Source organism: Aspergillus terreus, genomic scaffold (genome assembly GCF_000149615.1).
Source record: "Aspergillus terreus NIH2624 scaffold_14 genomic scaffold, whole genome shotgun sequence".
Classification (NCBI taxonomy): domain Eukaryota; kingdom Fungi; phylum Ascomycota; class Eurotiomycetes; order Eurotiales; family Aspergillaceae; genus Aspergillus; species Aspergillus terreus.
Genome location: NT_165937.1, coordinates 46,993 through 68,006, shown reverse-complemented (window position 1 = coordinate 68,006; position 21,014 = coordinate 46,993). Strand labels below are relative to the sequence as shown.

Below are 21,014 nucleotides of genomic sequence, written 5' to 3'. Positions count from 1 at the left end.
TTCGACTTCCTCCAGCAACGACACACTTGATAAGAATGGACTCTGGAGCCCCAGACCGAGGTCAGGCCCAAGCTCGGAATGGCTCACCGAGCACGGCGTACCCCGCAAAAGTGGTCTTATCTTGTCGAGCCCCAGGTATAAAGCATAGATCCCTTGTATCCTGGTGGAAGACTCAAACAAAGCCAGTTCACTTATTGAGGCACTCTTGATTCTTTGTGCGCGATCCAATGGCTGCCAAAATAGATGAGATCTGCCCTGACCCTCCTCCGAAGGAGGACATTGGGGTTGGTTCGATCCAGAAAACCGAGAATGAAGAGAAGAACAATCTACACAGAGCCCTCAAAGACCGCCATCTGAGCATGATAGCGATTGGTGGTGCCTTGGGGACTGGATTGCTAGTTGGAACGTGAGTGCTTACCCACATGGATGGTGAAACATCGTTAGGCTGGCTACTAAATCCTGCGAATATACCACTAGTGGATCGGGGCTCGCCAAGACAGGACCGGCGGGTATCTTCATTGACTACAGCGTGATCGGTGCAATTGTCTTTATGGTCATGGCTGCACTGGGAGAGATGACTTCCTTTACCCCAATGTCACGTAAGTAGTTGTCCCTACCCTCTTTCCAAGCTCCTGGTGAGCTGATTCTTCAACCTGCAGGTGGCTTTGGTGGCTATGCATCGCGTTTCGTGGACCCTGCATTGGGTGTAGCCACCGGCTATGCGTACTTTTTCAAGTATCTTCTTGCTACACCAAACCAATTGGCAGCCGCTGCTCTGATCATAGAGGTTAGCTGAGCAATTCTGTATTTTCCCTTCGACGGACGGCTCACAAATCATACAAACCAGTTCTGGTCTGGAGAGAGGGTGAACCCCGCGGTGTGGATAACCGTTGCCTTCGTCATCGTCCTTTTGATCAACTTGGCTGGCGTCAAGTCATTTGGAGAGTTTGAATTTTGGCTCTCGTCCGTGAAGATCCTCGTGATGCTCGGGGCCATCATTCTTCTCTTTGTTTTGGCACTTGGCGGGGGTCCCGGGTGAGTTAGGTAGCCTTCTCGATGGCTGTATAGAATCTAATCGAGACAGATTCGGGCGAACTGGCTTCCGGTACTGGCGAGCTCCTGGCGCATTCGCAGAGTATAAGCTCCAAGGATCATTGGGCAAATTCGTTGGTGTGTGGAGCACAATGTTGCAAGCGTAAGTCGTTATGCTGCTGAATTCGGATGCGTCTGGATGCGTCTGTTCTGACCGACTGTGGGTTGCAAGTGTTTACGCCTACGGCGGAACGGAGTTGGTTGCTGTTACTGTGGCCGAGGCCCAGAATCCACGGCTGGCAATGGCACGAGCCGTCAAACTGACCTTTTTCCGCATCTTGGTCTTCTATGTGCTTTCAGTGCTCTTCCTGGGCATGGTGGTCCCATACAACAGCCCGGAGCTGGCATTTGCTACCAAGTCTGGCACCAGTGCTGCCGCATCGCCGTTCGTGGTGGCTATCAAGCTTGCTAAGATCGAGGGTCTTGACCATGTGGTGAATGCGTGTCTTCTGATCTTCGTGATCTCAGCGGCGACATCTGGTATGAATTCCTTCAATCAGACTGCATCTGAAAGCTGATGGTGGAAGACTTTTATATTGCAACAAGAACGCTGTACAACATCGCGTCCGACGGGAAAGCCCCCAAGTTCCTGACTCGTACAAACGGCCGAGGTGTTCCTCTCTTTGCCATGATCCTGCCCACACTGTTCTGCCTTTTGGCATACATGAGCGTTAGCTCTGGGGCAAAGGCTGTGTTCGGGTATTTGACCACAATGGTGGCTACCTTTGGTACGTAGCGAAGGGCTTACTGATACCATTCCCTTGTTTCAGAGCTAACAATATCTCCTGACTACAGGTATGCTCACTTGGATCTCTATCTTGGTCACTCACATTGCCTTCACTCGTGCGGTCAAGGTTCATCAGATCCCAGCGGAACTGTTCCCTTATCGAGCACCGCTCAGAGAGTGGGGTTCTTGGGCAGGCTTGATACTGCTCTGTATCTTGACAATCACGAAGGGCTTTGAGGTCTTCATTCATGGGTTTGACTACAAGAACTTCATCGTGCAGTATATTGGCATTCCAGTATACTTGGCGTGCCTCTTTGGATATAAAGTCTTTTACAACACCCAACGAGTACGGGCAACTGAAGTCGACCTGGTCACGGGAGTCTCGATTGAGCCAATTGAACAGACAAGAGCTCGACACAATGCCCGGTGGGAAGAGGAAAATTCAGCCAAACATCCGTTCATTCGGGTTTGTCGGAAAGTGTTGGCAGTGTTGCTTTGATTTCATCCTTCCGGTCTTGATATAGCAATTCGTGCAGCACCAGCCGTGCCAATTTGGTTTTGAAAGCGGGCTATGAGCTTCCTGATATTGAACCATACGACAGGCCGTCGTCACAGCCTCGAAATACATCTTGTATATTGTTCCAATGTCACAAATATGTTCATAATACTTAAGGCCAAACCACACTAAGGGTAAAAGTATCATAGATGCAGAAGATAGCACTAGGGCTGAATATCCTTACACTCTAGCCAGTATGTATACCTTCGCATCAACCCACAGAAGCCAGAAATGACGAGTTGAAGTTAAAGAGCTAGAGATGTAAGGATTAGAGACAAGAGATAGTAGGAGGGATGGCCGAATATCCTACCACTCTGACTATTATAGAGCTTCGGCTTAATCTGAGTACCTCTGGGAAAGCCTTAATAAGAGGCCTAGCTGCTATGAGATAATCTCTTAATAAACAAAGATAGAATCCTCCTTCTTTAGGTCCGTTGTATCCGCGAAGCCCTTGTCATCGAGCTAACTATTATTAGGTATATTTTCAACATTCTCTAGCTCCATTATTTTACTATTTAGATCTTTCTTCGCGAGTATAGCCTTATTAATAATTTAGACTGACTTGTCTATCTCTTGTTACTTTTTAGCATGTTTTTTATTTAGATATACTAAATAAAGATTAGTAATTCTTAGGGTGGTCAACCCGCACCGCAACCCGCAGCGGTGTGGTGCGGGTTGCAAAAGCTGCAGTCCGCATGGGCTGCGGGTTCTAATAGTAGGCCCGCGCGGGTTTGCGGGCCACCGCGCAGGTTAAAATATATATAAAAATATATGAAAACTCATAAAATTACATAAATTATTATAAAAATATAATATCCTATAAGCAGGACCGGATTGCAAAAAAGGCTAGCGTAGAGCTTAGGGGAGGAAGTATTACAATAGTGTCTGCATAATTAACTCGATCAAAGTTGACGCTGGTGTCGTCCTTCAAGACTCCGGCACCGACCATACTTTAATCTACTAATCTAGCTAACAGATATACTAAAACACTTGCTAAATAGGAATTAAAGTCTATAGATCTACTAGGTAAAAGAGCCAAGCCATTATATTTAATAGTTGGTGTAATCTAAGTGCGGTGCCTTATGATCCTGTATTACTTATTACAGTTAGCCTTGTTAATGCTAAGTTTGTTAGATCTTTTGTGGAGGTCGTGCTTGGTGCTACCTATGGTCGGAGTGTTGATCTTGTTCTTAATTCTTTATCTGGATTTTTTCGTTAGAAGAACTTTCAACGTCTTCTCTCTATTTAGTTATCTGGTTGGCATTGGTCACTGTGGCCGTAATGCCAATAGCGAACTAGTAATGCAGCCCTTCAAGCATCCCGTAACTTTCTCGACGGTGTCGTTTCTTAGGCTGTCCTAGCACCATCCTTTTCAGTTACATCGAGCCTTCGTTGAAATTATTTAATTATTCAGCTTCTTAGAGAGCGGAAGCTTTCCCCAGATAAGCCTCTCACATATTTCTCTATAAGCGACGTGTCCAAGGCATTCCTCCGGCTGCCGACAGACGGTCATGTCGGCAAAGCTGTCCTAACCGTCCCTCTAGACACTATAGTGCCGATGCTGCCCGGTTAATTGACCCCAAGGTTCCCGCGGAAAGCGTCCTACCTTCTTGTTGGTGAAGTAGATAGAATCGGCTGCGGAACTGCGCGGTGGATGGCCGACGAAAGGTCCCAGAACATCATTGTACTGCCACGAAGTGCCAGATGCGGTGAGCAAGCGGCAGCGCTTGACGATGAACTCGATTACTTGGGCTATTGAGTGAAGCCTGTGAGCTGTGATGTGTCCTACGAAGCCAGCCTGCTAGAGTCTCTGCACCACAGTCAAAAAGGCGATCTACCCCCCATTCGTGCCGTGGCTCAAGGGGCTATGGTTCTGGAAGTAAGTTCAATATATAGTTGAATCCATACCTTCGTTGCTAGCTACCAACGAGAGGATGCACTTCCCGAGCGCATGACGCTAGCCGATTCCCAAACGGCCATCCACTCCAAAGTTCACGGCACATGCAACCTACACACGTAGTTCGCGCAGGCCAGCTCTCTGGACCTTTTTCGTAATGCTGTCGTCGACCGTTGCAGTCGCCGGTGTGCTGCGCCACCTGCAGCGAGTAGGCTTCGCGCCTATCCACGAGGAACAGGTTCTCTCCATCCAGCGCGCCGCCGTTCTGTAACCCCACGATCCACAGGCGGTATTGGGGCTGGACGCGCTCCCTGGCTCGCACTGCGACGTCACGTGCGCGTCGTAGCTGGGCTGGGATATGCATTTCGCTGGGCTCAACCCCCGCGAGACCGATAGTGGACCGGCCATGAACCCGACGGGCGGCCCGAACGCACTTGCCAGTAAGCTGGCGACGACCAAGTCTGTCGAGCAACCGGTGGAGTACATTGGCGTGGCAATTGCAGAGAAGATCTCAGACATCTTCATGATGGCGCTCGAGGAGGTTGACGTGGCCAACAAGCCGGCTCATTACGGGCTTGACTCGCTTGTTGCGGTTGAGCTGCGGGATATGCTCGTTCAGCAGTCGGCGGCGGAGGTATCGATTTTTGATATCATGCAGAGCGTGTCGTTGGCTGCGCTGGCAGCGACTGACGCGGCAAAAAGCGCATACATCAGCAAAGAGTAGCCTTGGTATAGATGTTTTTTTTTTTTCCTGAATGACCTTTAGATTGTTGCGAGCAACAACAGAAACAGCTTCTTTGATGGGCGGGTAAATATGTTCTAGTGCAAAGATGTGACATAACAGTTCTCTGAAATAATTAAGGCCTCATCCCAGTCGGCCCATTATAACAGCTCCCGACCTGGCGATCTATACCCAGAGCAATTCATCTTAGCAGTGATCGTGACGGGGCGAAAGTTTAGTCATTGGCGGCGCGCACACTAGGCGACTAGGCGCATGATCGGCAGAGATGAAAAAGCCCGGCAGCGACATTGCTGAATGGGGGCCAAAACTGCGTCTTTCCCCTCTCCTGATGGTTCTGGGTCAAGAGTCAACAACGGACTTGACTGTTGAGGGCTACTTCCGTTGATCATGGTTGGTGCTCACCTGCATGCATAAACATATATCTTGGGTGCAATCTGCTAACCGGCTGGGTCTACCGGATAGGAGCGCGCCTATGTTGAGGATGACCCTGCGAGTGCTCCACATGTTGTCGCAGCGCCTGCGCAATCCTCATCTGTCTATCCCACCAGCGACTACAAGTACCCTTATCCAGAGGCCCAGGGACAGGCCAGCTGGGTTCTTCCCCCCGCAGCGCCGTCCACACAGACAACTCCCGTGAAGAAGATGATGAAGCGATGGATGTGGATCCTGGCCGGGCTCTCCGTCGTGGTCATTGTGGTGGCGGCGGTGGTGGGAGGAGTCGTTGGCAGTCGGGCCGCCCAGAAGAACGATGGCCAGAGGACACAGTCGACAGGGAACAATACCGCCAACACCATGACCACGACCGATCCCCCTACCGTCACCCAGACAGAAACAGCTCCATCGTCTGCTACCTCGTCCAGCACCCCTAACATCCTGGCGCGGTTCTACGAGTTCGCCCTTGACGATTGCAGCGGCGATTCCAAAACCTACAATATTACCAGCCCGGGCAATATGTGCTATCCGGTGTCCTCCAACAAGCGGTCAATTTTCGTGAGCAAGAACAGGTACGTTTGGCTCCCCCGGTCTTGTCTGTCCATGAGGTCGCCTAACAGGACCCCTCCTCCCCTCTAGTAACTGCATTGTTAGCACACGGAGCGGTACCGACTGTGGGGGGAAGTCATTTAAGGTGCCAGACACGGGGGAGTGTCATGCCGTGCTCTACGCAGCCGTGTCAGTTGTTTGCTAGCGCTAGAAAGTTCTTTTAGACACGATAGACTAATAAATTTCGTTACGAACATAGCGCAATAATGCGCAGTAATGGCCGATTTGGTGTGAGTTATCTGTCATCAATTCGGAATGTGTGTACTTTATCAACCCATATATCTGCAGAATATGTAGGTGAACAGAGGCAAACCGTCTTTGCTTGTGGGAACCTGGAACACTCGGAGCTTGTGCCCAGCTCCGACGGACAAGCCACAAAGATGTATGATATTCACGCATTAATTCCCAAGATGACCGGAAGTCCCGGTCGACAGGCCCGAACTGTCGACGTTCCCATAGATCCACTGACTGAAGTTGCTCGGAGCGGCTTGATTACAAGGAATCCCCGAGCTCTTCTGGCCCAGGACGTTGGTGCACTGGAACAGTTCGTGCTGCATATCCGTGCCATAGTAAGGCAGACCACGGGTGGCATTCAAGCTGGTGATGTTCACATTCTCAAAGGTAATGTTGGGACAGGGGCGCTCATCCGAACAGTAGATCGACGAAGCAATGTTGAACCGGGACGTGCCATGGATGTTTTCCCATTTCACGTCTTCGATCTGCAATGTCGAGGTATTGCAGTTCTTATCGGAGCCAGCCGAGTACACGCACTGGGAAACCTGAATGGGCAGTCCGACATTGTCCATTTCGAAGTTGCGGAAAGTAATGTTTTTCACGAGGCCGGTGCCACCGCCACCCCAGTCACCGTTGCTGGGAGTGAAGATGCGCGTGCCTTGCCAGGTCTTGATATAGGCGCCATCCATGGCGTTCTTGATTGTCACATTCTCAAAGGTCGTGTTGAGGTTGTAGTCGGGCATGTCTGGGTATTGACCGATCGATCCGATCGTGATTCCGGTGCCGCCTTCGCAATAGATATTCCTGGCAAGGAGGTTTGTTGTATTGCCCTTGGCTGCGATGCAATCATCGCCGCTGATGATGGTGGCATTTTCCACTAGCAGGTTGTCACTCTGCCAGGAATCGAACCCATCGGTGTTCATCGTGCCCCATTCGCTGTTGCTGGTGGCATTGACAAACAAGTTTGTAAATGTGACATTCCGGCTCGCCCAAACAAACGTCGCCCAGAACTGCGGCTGGACCACCTTCAGACCATCGACAAGGAGATTGGTCGAGTTGTAGAACGTCATGCTCATGGGCCGTCCTGCCTGGTTCGATTCATTCCGGTTCGCGTTGTACCACGCTTGGCCCTGACCGTTGTAAAAGCCACCCTCACCGTAGAAGTTCACGTTTTGACCCCCAAAGAGCCATGCGGTGACTTGATCCTGCAGAACAACACTGATCGAATGGGTTCTCCAGTATGGGATGTTTGTCGAGAAGCGTAGCTCGCCTCGGAGATGAACATCGCAATTCAGCAGATTGGTGGTGTTAAGAACGGTGTTCACATGGAAGACGTTCTCGGAGAAAATGACCGTTCCATTCGTGCCACACATATCAAAGGCTTGTTGAATAGACGGGGCATCATCAACAGGCTGTCCACGATGGACTAGGGATTCGGGGTATAACACGCATGTTGTCCCTCGGTTGTCGACCCAAGCGGTCACCAAAGTGACCCAGAATGTAAGAGGCCACAGACGCATGGTGGACTTAAACCGCCGTGCCTTGGATGTTCGTGGGCAGATTGAATCCCGCAATCTTGCGGGGAACGATCACCTCTATATAGCTCAGCAACGCATGAGAGATTTCCGTCGGAGACCCCTAGACCCTCCGTCTGCAAGGATTTGACAAAATTACATCATCTCCCCAGTCTACACGGAATCGGCGAATATCCTCCTATACTAAGTGGATTCCAACTCCACCTGCAACGGGTCAAAATGTCAGTAGCCTGCTCATCAGGCGTCGCCGTCAATACCCGGTTAGGTACTGGATGAGACACTTGAGTAGATCCCAACATGCTCTTGGCATTCCAGAGCGACGATGTGACAGAAGTATCCTTTGGAAGAGTCAAAAACCTGGGAGATTCATTCCATACATACATTGAGTACATACCGAGAATGCGGTTATTGAGTAAGACGGGGTAAGGCTTAGGTCGGACAGCCTCCCCGAACTCGGTCCGGGAATGGAGATTCGGTTCCACGAGGTGTACAAGGCTTTAGTTAACAGTATTTGCGGTTCCGTGGTGACCGGCATTATGCAGTACCTTCGAAATCATAGGAGTATCGAAAATTTTTCTAGTGTGGCCCGAGCCATAGGCAGCTCCAGCATACAGAATAGGACTGCTGAACAACAGATTCAAGAAAGGTCGGCAAATGAACTTTCCAAAGAGGGAGCAGATGATTACGATCTTCTTTATCCTTCGCCCCAGCAGCCCCAGCAGGGCCCTAGGGTTGTTTGTCCGGGGGAGCCTCGTGCCGAACCATTCTTGAGATCGGCGCCCTCCGAACGGACCTCGCGCTCGGCAATTCCCATGCGTGCTTTTAACCGGCTGCAATCCCGAAGATTATCCGTCCTAACGATGCAGGTTCGAGGGGAGCACATATACGTAACGTCATCTCTGACTCTGTTCTAGCGTACGACTTCCACCAGAACTGGCCCAACTCTATCAAACATAACCATCAACACCCCGCGACGACTATCTGGGCTCCCATGACTTAAGCGTGGGCGACCATTAGTGGGCAATATTCGGAGGATGCATCACAGGGACATGCGACGGGTTGAGGATGATAGCCAGACCTTTGCAGTAGTACAGATTAAGCAGGCTAATAACCTTAAGGCCTCATCTATTGTATGACTATCACTATACGTACCATCTTTTTACAGTACCGTAAATTTCCTGTTTTAGACGTTGCTGCTTTACTGAGGGCGCGCAAAGGCATGCCTGGTGAGTAATTTACATCACGGCTGGCAACTCAATGAACATTGAGCCTAGAAGCGCTTCTCTAGATATTATAAGAGTATAAATTTAACTTACAGCTCTATATATTAGGAGATACAGGAGAGGATCCGCACTATATAGGAGGTTGTTCAGTCCTTTACTTTTCGAGCACGGTCATATTGGAGTGAGACAACTGTTGAGGAGGTATTTTATGACGGGGTCAGCTCTACCGAGGAGTCTATTGAGGAGCCTTTGGTGGCTGCTGTGCATAAGTATATTAAACTATATATTTCACAATATTGTTGACAAGACGCTACGCGCTTGCTTAAGAAGATTCTGTGTCTTGGGTGGCCTTCTTTCTCTGCGCTATCGATGCAGGATGTCGCCTTTCCCGAGAGGCATGTTGAGGATTACATTGAGCTTGCTGTCTGCCTTAGTTTCTGCTATTATTCTAGCGTTGTTTGAGTAAGGAGGCAGATATCCGCTTGAGGTTGTACTGAACAGTTCGCGCCGAGCGGAAGGTGGAAGATACGCTCTGTGAGCTTATTACTATAAATTGCTTCGTTTCTTCGTGCATATCTGTCCCTATTCTGATCCAGAAACAGCTGACTTGATCCACGGACTTTGTAGGATGGCAGACCAGCACGCTCCAAGCCCTGGACCGCACTGCATTTCGGCTGGATCTGGTAGGTGCCTCGATCTGCTTTGTACATCCCCAATTAATTGGACTTGGCTGCAGGATAATGGGCCATCCTCATGTTGTCGACTTTCAGGCAATCGCGGTCATCGTCAGCCAACTTAGTCCGCCAGCGGAAGATAACATACTGTGGCAGTTGGGCGGGGAGCTCACCCTTGTCGCGTTGGGCCGCTTTACTTCCATGTGGTCTCCACTCAATCAGTTCTCTCGGTGTCTAGAAATCGGTTCTGGCTGGTTCCACTTGCAGTTTCATCTCCGATTTTGCTCTGTCACACCAAGCCCTAACTATAGCAAGTCGTCAAAACTAGACGGTCTCCGGCTTGATCGTGATGGCGGCAAACTAGAGGCTCTACTGGGTAGTTTACAGACGACTATAGCTGAAAGGAGACACTGCATTATCGTTCATATATCAACACACTCGCGTTTGCCCGTATATATAATCCTTATTCTTTCAGATAAGCCGGTGCGAGATATTGCGGCGGGTTTCTTGGTGCCTGCAATGCGAAAGCAAGGGATATTCGCCGGGATCGCGGTTTTCCAACATGTTCTTCATCAGATCCTGCTTGAATGGCACGAGGAGTGGACCGCTGTTCTAGATCGCTTCATTAACAGTTCCAATGGGATTGAGGTTAGCAGATCCCCTGTCCGTTAACCGAAGTCCATCTAATGCCCCACAGATAAGCACTGTCCTGAGTCCAAATAACCGCGAAAGATTGATGTTTGACACGTCCTTGAGCCAGAATTACCATTACTTTATGATCATACAATTGCTGCAAATCTTCTCCAGCTGGATGAAGGAAGCGGAGGAAAGCTCATCCGGCAGTGGGACTCCGTGTTTGAACATCTAGTAGCGAAGGGAGACCATAACCATGATCCAGAACTTCTCAGAGTCCATGCGAAGGTTGTTAAGACCAACTGGGAAGTATTAATATCTACGCAGCAGGCACCGGTGAAATCCCTCCTTGGTCGGATCGAAAAAAAGGAGGGCAATATGAACTAGCTGCGAGACTGAAGGTCCACTCAAAACCTCAAATCGCCTACTTCACCTTACTGACTAGCCGTCTGTAGCTCCTAACTATGACTTCTGCTCACGAAGCCTCAAAAGGCTCCACGCTCAATCGGTACATTCTCATATTCACTATAATGACGTTTGTGTACCTACCATTGAGTTTTGTCGCAGGCAGTAAAGCCCGCGCATAAGCTAAACCAAGTCTCAGCTAATCGTCCATACAGACCCTTTTTGAAATGCATCTCTTTGACAGCGACGAATTGCAGAAAACGCAGACCTCGTTCTTCATCTCTATGGTCATTATTTCCTTTGTGAAGTATGCATTTTCAGGCTTTGGACTATGGATCGTGAATTGGAGACAGAAACGGGAGGGCCAGGGTACAGTAGAAGAAGGTCGAATGCTTGCATTTGGACTGCTGCCTGAAGGGGAGAACCTGCGAAGCAGAGAAATCTCGTCGCCAAGAACAGTCCAAAATGGTTTGAGGAAGTATTCTGCAAACTTGCAACGTCAGCTGGACCAGATATATGGGACGCGGAATTCTCATATATAGAGGTTGGATTCCGCGCCCAAGTACGTGCCAAGCCAGGGTAGCCAGCAATGAAGTTATCAACGGTTTCAATGTGTAGTTGATAAGGCGCCCGAATTTCCCGACGTATATCTCTACCACGGACTAAAAGTTGACAATGAATAGTGGTTGCAAGGATCTCTACCATTCCCCTGATGATTGATCCTCTTCTGACAGTGATCCATAGATCGTCCTTGTTCCCGATGCGGTGCCTCGGTACCACAGTGTCCTAAGTTAGGCTTATACTTGGCATATGTATAGACTAGAAATGCTATAGCTAGGAGCTTGTTGTGACCAGGATGCCAGTTCTCAAAGACTAAGCTCTGGTGCATCTAGGTGCGGAAACATGCATTGTTGGACGAAACCAGGAGAAAACCCAGACAGTTGCCCGTGATATTGCGACGGCCAGGCCAGGGAGCAAAGTACTCGGAATTGCGGGAATCGATGTGCGTGACCGTGCATCTCTACAAAAAGCAGTGAATCAATGCGTCGCTGAGCTTAGTGGGATTAATCTTGTCATGTAAGAGAAGAGGGACCGAGGGGATTAGCCCAGCCTTTGAGCGATGAACTAAAAACGTCCTTCTCCCAAAACAAGAGCTGGTGCTGCTGGCAATTTCCTCGCCCGGTTCTCCGATGTTTTATCAAACGCGTTCAAAATTTCATTGGACATTGACGTTCTGGGCTCCGTGAACACGACAATGGCAACGACGGATTAGAAAGGCGGAAGCGGGGGTGAGGTGGCCCAACCTAGGAGGGCATACTACTCATGGTCTTTTTCTGCAAATAAATTACTCCGTACGCGTTCTGCATTCCAAGTTATTATGGATCCCGCCCTATCACTACTGTATGATGTTCAGTCCAATCGGACGGGAGAAAATGTCGGTTTGGGAATTCGACCGAATAATAATGCTCGCCAATTGGATGACGGGATATGATCGGGGCAGGTTAGAGTCCCCAGAACCCCACAATCTCCAGCTGGCCCGAAATTCCGGGGAAGGAAGCAATGAGAGTATAAAGCAGACTGCGGATCGTAGGTACCCATGGAACCTCACAAGGCAACAGTCCACGCAGCCAAAATCGACAGAATGAAGATCCTTATCAAAAATGCTACCATTTTGACCATGGACCCTTCCTTGGGCAATTTAGCCAACCATGATATCTTGCTCGATGGGGTGGTCATCTCCCAGATATCCCCCCATATTGATCCTCCCGATGATGCTGAAGTTATCGATGCGTCAGACTGCATCATAACTCCCGGGTTCGTCAACTGCCACCATCACATGTGGCAGCAGATCTTGCGGACCATCGCCACTGACTGGTCCCTGTTTGATTATGTTGTTGAGATGCGGTCCATATACGGCAGCTTGTTCAGCGCCGACGACGTCTACTTCTCAATGTACGCTGCTGCGCTTGACCTGCTAAATCACGGGGTTACCACTGTCCTGGATCATTGTCACATTATCAACTCCCCTAAGCATGCGGATGCGGCGGTCAAAGCTCTCAAGGAGGCAGGTATCCGCGGGACATGGTGTTACGGATTCGATGAGAACCCACCCCCGCCGCCGAGTCTTGAGGTCGACGATGAGAGACCGAGGGATTTCACCTTCGAGCAGCGTAAACTGGATGCAGCTCGCGTACGTGCCGAGCACTTCAAGGACAACAACCCAGAGCGCAATGTTCTCACATTCGGTATTGCCCCTGATGAGCCGGAGGCTGTGCCGATTGAGAAAACAATCGAACAAATCGTGCTGGCACGGGATCTCGAAGCCCGTCGGATCACTATGCATGTGGCCCACGGCCACTATGACATTGCGCACCGCCAGATCGTCCAACAGCTTCACGATAAGGCGATGCTGATGCCAGATCTAGTCTTTAGTCATGGAGCTTACTTCACTAATAACGAGCTGGAGGCGATTCGCGTCTCAGGCGCAGGCATTGTCGCAACTCCCGATACCGAAACCCAAATGGGGATGGGGCATCCCGTGTTGTTCCGGGCAGATAATGCGGGATGCAAGACAAGCTTGGGAATCGACATCACCTCCAACCAGGGAAATGACATGGTGATGCAAATGAGGCTGGCACTACAAGTACAGCGAGAGCAGGATAACCGCATGTCCTCGATCCCAATCGTGATTCGGAGGAAAACATTAGAGGTGCTCCGCATGGCCACTATGGGGGGAGCAGAAGTGATGCAGCCCGGAAAAAAGGCGGACTTGGTCATCTTCCGATGCGATGATATCAGCACCGTTCCGATTATCAACCCGGTCGGTACTGTCGTGTTCAACACCTCGCCGAAGAACATCGACACCGTGATTGTCAACGGCAAAATTGCCAAGCGGTACGGGAAATTGATCGGGGTTGACTTGCCTTCACTTCTCCATGAATTGAAGGTCCGATCAGCAAAGATCGTAAAGATGGGGGCCAGTATAGATAGGAAGGGATTTGAGGCACAATGGAAGCAGGCCTTCCGCATGTGTTGCTAACAACTGGCCTATGGTTTACTATAAAAATGACATTTCAGGTTATGTTTAATATCCTGATACGGTTTTGGCTAACCTATGACACTCTCGCTGTAGAACCTTCGCTTTGGATCTATCATCTTCCAGTATCTGTTAGGAATGGACATTTAGAGCCAGCCACAGCTGAAAGTACATAAATGTATGTGAAAAGCAAGCTGTAGGGTCGTTGTTTGTACTCAGATCAACGGGAGCCTTTCTTATTGTTCCGTGACCTGAAGGCAAGTCATCCCTGCCCCCTATGTTTCCTATGTTTATCGACAAATATTGTTGTCTAACTAGATATCTACTGCAAGTGGGGGTTGAATGGCACACTGCTGCAAATGCACGACACTGCTTAATGGGAGCTAGGAATTCCGCTCAGATCAGTAAGATCTTCCCCTAGGAGCTTCCCCATCGACAGCACAGGAGTAGCATCTATCAAAACATATACCATTCTCGCCCAGTCATCCCTATTATTCACCCATTGATGCATCGTCCCTCTCTGAACAGCCACATCCCCCCGCTTCATGTCCTTCTCTCCCCGGAATCAAGCACGCATTCCAATTCCCCTTCAATGACAATGCCAAAATCCAGGCTGATGGTCCGATGCATGGGCGTGATGCAATTTGAGGGATAGTCGACGTAGCGCATGAGAATCCCGCCATGTTTGACTAATCCGGAGGAATCACTCTTCTCGAAAATAGCCTTGTAGTCTGCCAGGTCTCTGCTGTCCGTCAGGCGCGCGGGAAAGGAGGATGTTTCGTACGCCAGGTAGAAGCCGACAGGAAGCGGGGGCTCATGCTTTGGAGTGAAGAAATTGGCCTCTTCAGGCAGTTCAGTGGAGAAAATAGCCTTTCTGCTTGACGCATCGTGGGCGGTGATGAGACGAGATATCTTCGGGAGCGGGTTATCGCTCTTCATATCGACTGGTGAAGACATACTAGGTTTCTGTCTTGTAATGGCTGAGGGGGCAAGTACACAATTGAGTACGGCAGACAGGCGGAGAGACTGTCCAACAGGCCTGTTGCCTCTTGTGTCTTTATACGAGGATATGCTCAATATTATTCATTCAATTCGGGCCGACGACATAGACTGGACGGTCCTCAGTTCCGATTGACCAAAGTCATACACGACGGACCTCCCCACCTGGCTGGTGATCAAGACCGAAACTCTTGTGCCTCCGATTGGACAGTTCTAAATGTCCGATAGGACCGAAATCCTACGTGCTGAAGGTCCATAATATTTATTTTTGCCCGCAGTTGCGCCGTCGGGGCCATTCTTTAGGACGGTCAAGCCATCCATCCCATACTGGCAAAGTCATAATGGCACCCTATATCCCATCCATTCCAGTCCCACCAGGCTCTCCATTCCCAGTATCGAATATACCGTTTGGTATCTTCAGCACGCATGGTGATGTAAGTGTTGATTCTACCATGAGGTATGCATAAAACATCTGCGTTACTCACCTTTTTCACTTCTGCAGACTATTCCAAGACCAGGGACCGCGTTAGGGGATGTCGTTCTTGACCTCAAGGTCTTATCGCATATGATGAAATTGCATAATATTGCCCTAGACTGGAGTTTCTTTCATGAGGTTTATATCCCAAACCAATCCACTCCACAGTAAGCGCCGCTGAGCATGCCGCGCTGCCCTTTTATCTACGCAGTCTACCTTGAACGCATTTAGTGAGCTGCCGGAAGACATCCGATCATCCGTGAGACGGGAAATACAAAAGATCATCATGACTGATGATTCTGTCATTTACAACCCGGAGTTCCAGTCTTTCCTTTTGCATCACAAGGAGTCGGTAAAGATGCATTTGCCAATGCAGATTGGCGGGTTTACGGACTACATGTGCTCACTGGAACATTACACTCTGGTTAGTTAACTGGGTTGTTTATTCGTCGTATTGTACATGATACATTGCAGTTGCAATTTTCCCACCCCTCCGTCTTATTTTGGGCTGATGCCGGAACTGATACTGTCTCGTCTGGTTCAGAGCGCGCGAGTGGCCGGTACCAACATTTCGCCTAATTTTTTCCAGATACCATTGTGCTATAATGGTCGAGCCTCGTCCATCGTTGTTAGTGAGACCGCTATCCAAAGGCCACATGGAGTTAGCCTCAACGCTCAGGGAGACGCGACGTTCCAACCGAGCCAACAGCTCGACTACGAAGCCGAGCTTGGTTTTTTTGTCTCAACCCCTGTTCCACTGGGCGAGATCGTCCCTGACCGGCGAGCTAGAGACCACATATTTGGCTTTGTTATAGTCAACGACTGGTCTGCAAGAGATATCCAAATGAACGAGATGAGGCCCCTGGGTCCTTTTAACGGGAAGGCAGCAGGCACAAGCATTTCTTCGTGAATCGTGACAATCGATGCTCTGGAGGAAGCTGGCGCTGTTCTTAACATTGGCGAACCCATCCCTGGAGCGGTGAAAGGTGGGAAGTGGACCAACATGCCGTTATATATATCGACCTTGGACGTCGATATTGAAATAGAAACTTATATCCGCCGTACGTCTAAGCTTTACCACACCATCATTTCTTAAGTTGAAGCTGACATGTGCTCTGTGGTGCGTTCAGGTAGCCTCCGCCGTCGATACCTTCTCAGTCAAAGCAACATCAAACACCTTTATTGGTCACCATTCCAGATGTTAGCTCACCATACCTCCGCGGGCTGTGGACTATCATCGGGCGACCTCATTGGCACAGGAACCATTTCGTCTTTAGCAACCCAGGCCGAAGATGAGGGGTACACCACACGCCAGTCCCCTCGTCGAGCTGTCGGGTACAGCGGTTGTCTCTATGAAATGACAAGGGGAGGGAAAGAACCACTGCAACTCGAAGATAGCCAATCTGTGCTCTGGATCGAGGATGGGGATGAAATCATTATGGAAGCCTGGGCAGGAAAGGGCTTATTGAAGATTGGGTTTGGAGATGTGAAAGCTAGAATTATTCCTGCAAGGGAGACCCCTTCTTTCTTGGCATAAGTTAACTGCTGGGAGGTTCAAGAGAATGAATATGTTGACTGTGTCATGGAGGCAAGCCTTCAGATACTAAAACATTTGTTCCCCAAATAGTGGGAAAGTATCAAGTGGTAAAGGAGGATTGAAGTCTTGAATATTCCACCAGTCATCGAATGTGCTGACTGGGCTTGTTGCCTCGTCGCATTCAGGCAAACCACCATTGGGCGGAGCAGAAATGTCAAGCAGTTGCCGGTTGTTCCGGGACATACTATAGCTTAGACTCTCTTCCTGTTCACTCAGACAGCCCGCTGTTGCAGTAGAGCTTTCGGGTGGCCGAAATCGTGGATCTAGAGGCTCGCTAATGGATTGTGCAAGTGGGGTCACTTCACAGGGTTCGAAAGATAGTTCGGACTGCGTGCGTTGGGATTCGTGGTGACAAACATATCCTGGTACAGTTTTCGAAACAGTTGCACTGCTTCCAGGACTGAAAATATTCAGTCTTAGGGACGCTCTTGTTGTCAGACAAAAGAAGAGAACAACTAACCACATTCCTATTAGTTTTATAACTGCTGCCATGACCGTGTCTGGACTACTCTCGCCCAGGTAGGTTTGCCCACAGGGAAGCGCATCCCATTGCGTGTTCATCTTTTCTCTGGCCCTTACGCTATATCCGAGGTCCGATGGTACGATATCGGTAGGCAGTGGCAAGTCGGCCACATCTAACCAGGAACTTCTTGCGAATGATAGTGGCTCACAGCATATGCAAAGTGAAGCCCAGCAGGCCCATAAAGCACGTCTCTTCAACTCGGACTGCAGATCTGCGTCTGGTGGCAGGTCTCTCCCCGGCCAATATTTGTTGTATCCCAGCATAACTCAACTACGATAAGCTAATGCTGATAAGAGGATTAGTGGCTTCTTTCGGCAGAATATATGTCCATGATCTTGACGTTGGAAGATCCATACCTAAAGATAAGTTGGCCCTTTGAAGATCTCCCACAGCAAACCAATATAAACAGAGACATTCTAACGTCTGAATGACAGTCAAGGAAGGACACTTGGATGCTAACAGGATGGCTTTCTGCGATGCATTCCGCGCCCATACTCGACCATTGCCAGAGAAATCCGCTAGCATATTTGTCTCACTAGACGTACAGGGTGCACCGCGCACTATGAACCTATTGCGCATGAGTGTGAAAGCAATTCATAGTTTTGGGATAGATCATGACTGCCTTACAGCGAGGCGAGAGCAAAAACAGCTTCCGATAGATATGCAGGGATCTTATTCTCAAGGAAATCCTAGAAAAAAGATGCCTTGTGAAACAGCAGAGACGCGTTGTATATACGCGAGAAGCAAATCTCTAGCAGAGCGAGGCCAACTGCGCGTGATGGTAATTCATTACGTTGCGGATCCATCTCAATCGCATCTCTGGTGGCCGCTTTATCCTTGGGTTCGTCTCGGACCTGTAGCAGCGGCCGGGACTCGGACCTCTAGTTAGCAATTCTGACTGATGGACCACAATAATTATCATGACATACAGGAGAATTGCCCATATTTTCTCTATAGGCCTCTCCGGGACGCATAAGGCCACGCGGTGAACAAGCCAACAACGGCTCGGGGGGTGGCAAAGTCTGAAGCTCATGTAGAGTAACAGCTCTACTCTCTCTGTTCGGGGTCCCGGGTCTCTGCCTACGCTGGGGCGTTGCAGTAGACTTCGCACCGCCTTTTCTTCCGCGGCGATCCGCGGGTTTGGGATAGTTGCATCTCGCATTCTGTCTCCTGCAGCGAACACAGATAGGGAGGTCGCGACTACATTTGAGCTAAGAGATAAGGATAAGAGTTAGAAATTTTCAGCAAGATAGTGCATAACAGAGTTACCTTTTGCTCCCGGCATCGTTCACAGGCGGTTGACGGTGTTAAGACTGGGTTAGCATCGAAGGCTCCTTTAGAACCAAGCATTGGTGTTGGAGTTTTTGCTGCAAGTGCAGGAAGCATTGTTCCTGTTTAAATTGTTACTTCTCCGATTGAAATGAAGTTTTGTTGTCTAGAGCCCGTTCGCGGGGTATTCCAGATGGAATATCTTGGGAGTCTTTTAAAAGTTGCTCAGTCTCCAAAGGCGGGGAAGGGAGGGGGAGCTTGATGTAATCTGCAGGGAGCCAAAGTTACCTACCTAACTACGTACGGCATGCCATTGCCGCCAGTCCGCAATAATCAAACTACTATGGAGTAAAGAAGCCATTCACCGCAATGAGTCCGCTTTCCCTTTTGGGGATAAATAGCTCCTTTTTTTATATATATAATAAGTTCAATATAATAGCTAAGTGGCTGCAATGGCGTTTCTTGTACAACTCTCAGATAAGTACTAATATCCTTTTTTCTTTTTAAGGAATATACAAAACGGTATATATTTTTCTACCATTTTCTTCCTTCTTTGTCTTCGTAGTTCGCACATCTAAAATGGCTTCATCTTGGACACTTTGCTGTAGGGAGTGGTGTACAACACTATTCCACTTCTAAATGTGAACTCTGCGAGGACTCCCTTCTCTAATTGTTAATTTAATTAATTCTTCAGTCTTCATCAATTGCACCTTGTACGCCAGCTGATCTCTTATGTAAATATAAGCGATTCAGATATCATAGCGTTATTTCAATATATCCATGATTCCACGTATATCGGATGATTCCCAACAAGCTGGATGTCAACCAGTGTAGGTACCTATACGCAGACGACCGTTTATTCTAAATACCAGTCCATCATCGTATAGGGCATTCGCTTGGTTCTATCTTTTAGAGACTGGAGATATAGAGGAACACTGCTCTAAATGAGATAAGTTGGTGTCTGATAACCAGTCAGTAGTCACAGGAGATATTCTAATAGGTAGAGAACAAGTGAAGACCAATATCTACTGTTGTATGGTCGAATTTTTGGGTGGTTCTATCGCCCTTCCGGGGGTTGATATGGGGTTTAATCACGGCAGGGTTATGCCACAGCCTGTTGTACATCCATGCTCTTCTCAATCAATCACGTGGATATACTTTGTCTATGCTCTATATGTGATAAGAATTGTGTAGGCGCTGTAGCAAACAGTTTAGCTATATAAATCGGCGAAGGAGGCTAGCTAGCTCCTAGTCCCTCTTACAATTTAATCAACTTTAATACTGAAGAAGATGAGAAGGGTAAGCCAAGACGGCGGCGAATGAAATGCGATTGAGCTTCGGCCCTTTAGGTAAGTTGATTTTTCTTTTAGTATAAGACATGCATGCACACATATATATACACATAAGTATCTGCACTACTTAGCTATATAGGACTGTCTATAGCATCTGAGCGGCACGACTTGCACTTTTACTAGGTGCTTAGGATATGTAGCCGTTTGATGAATCTAATTAAGTTATATAATTTTAATGTGGTGTCCAGAATAACCGTCTTATAGAACCCTTATATAAATACTGCCGGCAGAAAATATCGCCTTGTGAACTGTTGCGGAACAGCCGGAACAGCTTGCTGTACCTATATTAAAACCAGCAACGGTCTATGGGATCTACAGCAGCTCTCTAACAATGTAATAGGGTAGTAGGTATGTATTACAGTAGTAGTCTAGGCATACTATTCGAAGGCTAAAGGAGCATGGGAAAATTTTTATTTTCCAACCAATCAAAGATAGCACAATTTCGGGCCGAATCTTTTTACTAGCTACGGAGTACGTGTTAGGGATGCACGCGGTGCGGGTTGGGTACAACCCGCAAGGTTAGAATTCAACCCGCGCGGGTTTGCGGGCTTTAGAAAGATGACCTAGACCCTCACCGCAAATATATATATTTCCTACAAACCACCCCCGCGGGCCACTGCAATGCATAAAAATACATAAAAATTCATAAAAATACATATCGTCCATAAAATTATGCATTATTATAATTATTTATATTTTTAGTGAAATTTTATGTATTTTTTAACCTGCGCGGTGGCGCGCAAACCCGCGCGGGTCCTACTAGTAGTTCTAGAACCCGCAGCCCGCTGTGGGTTGCGGTGCGGGTTAACCACCCTAGGCCTAAATGGACTACTACCATGGACCTTCTAATAGAGAATGAGTTTTCATTCCAAAGGGGACCTATCAAGGCGTCAGTGAAAGTGTGATCCTCCTGTTACAACTTTGAGCCGGCAAAAAATAAAGGACGCGAAGATCTCTCCCCCAGATCCCCTGGGATATGCGCCTACGGAGACGAGCTCGAAGA

General features: G+C 48.7%; 9 protein-coding genes across 9 annotated transcripts; 6 read left to right on the top strand and 3 right to left on the bottom strand.

Moving 5' to 3' along the window:
• Nucleotides 1-227: 227 nt before the first annotated feature.
• Nucleotides 228-2,318, top strand: ATEG_09028 (uncharacterized protein; the record flags this gene model as incomplete). The annotated part of the gene is made up of 8 exons (XM_001217649.1): nucleotides 228-406; nucleotides 478-599; nucleotides 660-787; nucleotides 848-1,035; nucleotides 1,085-1,195; nucleotides 1,265-1,572; nucleotides 1,620-1,820; nucleotides 1,888-2,318. 8 exons carry the CDS (start codon nucleotides 228-230, stop codon nucleotides 2,316-2,318), a joined length of 1,668 nt encoding a protein of 555 aa, XP_001217650.1.
• Nucleotides 2,319-3,424: 1,106 nt separating this feature from the next.
• On the bottom strand, nucleotides 3,425-4,797 carry ATEG_09027 (uncharacterized protein; the record flags this gene model as incomplete). The annotated part of the gene is made up of 5 exons (XM_001217648.1): nucleotides 3,425-3,463; nucleotides 3,982-4,127; nucleotides 4,165-4,240; nucleotides 4,388-4,593; nucleotides 4,707-4,797. The coding sequence occupies 5 exons, from the start codon at nucleotides 4,795-4,797 to the stop codon at nucleotides 3,425-3,427; spliced, it is 558 nt and encodes a 185-aa protein (XP_001217649.1).
• Nucleotides 4,798-5,656: 859 nt separating this feature from the next.
• On the top strand, nucleotides 5,657-6,139 carry ATEG_09026 (uncharacterized protein; the record flags this gene model as incomplete). Its single annotated transcript, XM_001217647.1, has 2 exons — nucleotides 5,657-6,004; nucleotides 6,101-6,139. 2 exons carry the CDS (start codon nucleotides 5,657-5,659, stop codon nucleotides 6,137-6,139), a joined length of 387 nt encoding a protein of 128 aa, XP_001217648.1.
• Nucleotides 6,140-6,453: 314 nt separating this feature from the next.
• Nucleotides 6,454-7,809, bottom strand: ATEG_09025 (uncharacterized protein; the record flags this gene model as incomplete). Its single annotated transcript, XM_001217646.1, has 1 exon — nucleotides 6,454-7,809. One exon carries the CDS (start codon nucleotides 7,807-7,809, stop codon nucleotides 6,454-6,456), a length of 1,356 nt encoding a protein of 451 aa, XP_001217647.1.
• A 1,978-nt stretch (nucleotides 7,810-9,787) lies between these two features.
• On the top strand, nucleotides 9,788-11,301 carry ATEG_09024 (uncharacterized protein; the record flags this gene model as incomplete). Its single annotated transcript, XM_001217645.1, has 4 exons — nucleotides 9,788-10,369; nucleotides 10,419-10,563; nucleotides 10,810-10,862; nucleotides 10,975-11,301. 4 exons carry the CDS (start codon nucleotides 9,788-9,790, stop codon nucleotides 11,299-11,301), a joined length of 1,107 nt encoding a protein of 368 aa, XP_001217646.1.
• Nucleotides 11,302-12,356: 1,055 nt separating this feature from the next.
• ATEG_09023 (uncharacterized protein) lies at nucleotides 12,357-13,799 on the top strand (the record flags this gene model as incomplete). The annotated part of the gene is made up of 1 exon (XM_001217644.1): nucleotides 12,357-13,799. The coding sequence occupies one exon, from the start codon at nucleotides 12,357-12,359 to the stop codon at nucleotides 13,797-13,799; it is 1,443 nt and encodes a 480-aa protein (XP_001217645.1).
• A 540-nt stretch (nucleotides 13,800-14,339) lies between these two features.
• ATEG_09022 (cupin domain-containing protein) lies at nucleotides 14,340-14,735 on the bottom strand (the record flags this gene model as incomplete). The annotated part of the gene is made up of 1 exon (XM_001217643.1): nucleotides 14,340-14,735. One exon carries the CDS (start codon nucleotides 14,733-14,735, stop codon nucleotides 14,340-14,342), a length of 396 nt encoding a protein of 131 aa, XP_001217644.1.
• Nucleotides 14,736-15,556: 821 nt separating this feature from the next.
• ATEG_09021 (uncharacterized protein) lies at nucleotides 15,557-15,849 on the top strand (the record flags this gene model as incomplete). The annotated part of the gene is made up of 2 exons (XM_001217642.1): nucleotides 15,557-15,694; nucleotides 15,745-15,849. 2 exons carry the CDS (start codon nucleotides 15,557-15,559, stop codon nucleotides 15,847-15,849), a joined length of 243 nt encoding a protein of 80 aa, XP_001217643.1.
• A 4,100-nt stretch (nucleotides 15,850-19,949) lies between these two features.
• Nucleotides 19,950-20,916, top strand: ATEG_09020 (uncharacterized protein; the record flags this gene model as incomplete). Its single annotated transcript, XM_001217641.1, has 5 exons — nucleotides 19,950-19,958; nucleotides 20,103-20,134; nucleotides 20,242-20,344; nucleotides 20,379-20,529; nucleotides 20,714-20,916. The coding sequence occupies 5 exons, from the start codon at nucleotides 19,950-19,952 to the stop codon at nucleotides 20,914-20,916; spliced, it is 498 nt and encodes a 165-aa protein (XP_001217642.1).
• Between the last annotated feature and the right edge of the window lie 98 nt (nucleotides 20,917-21,014).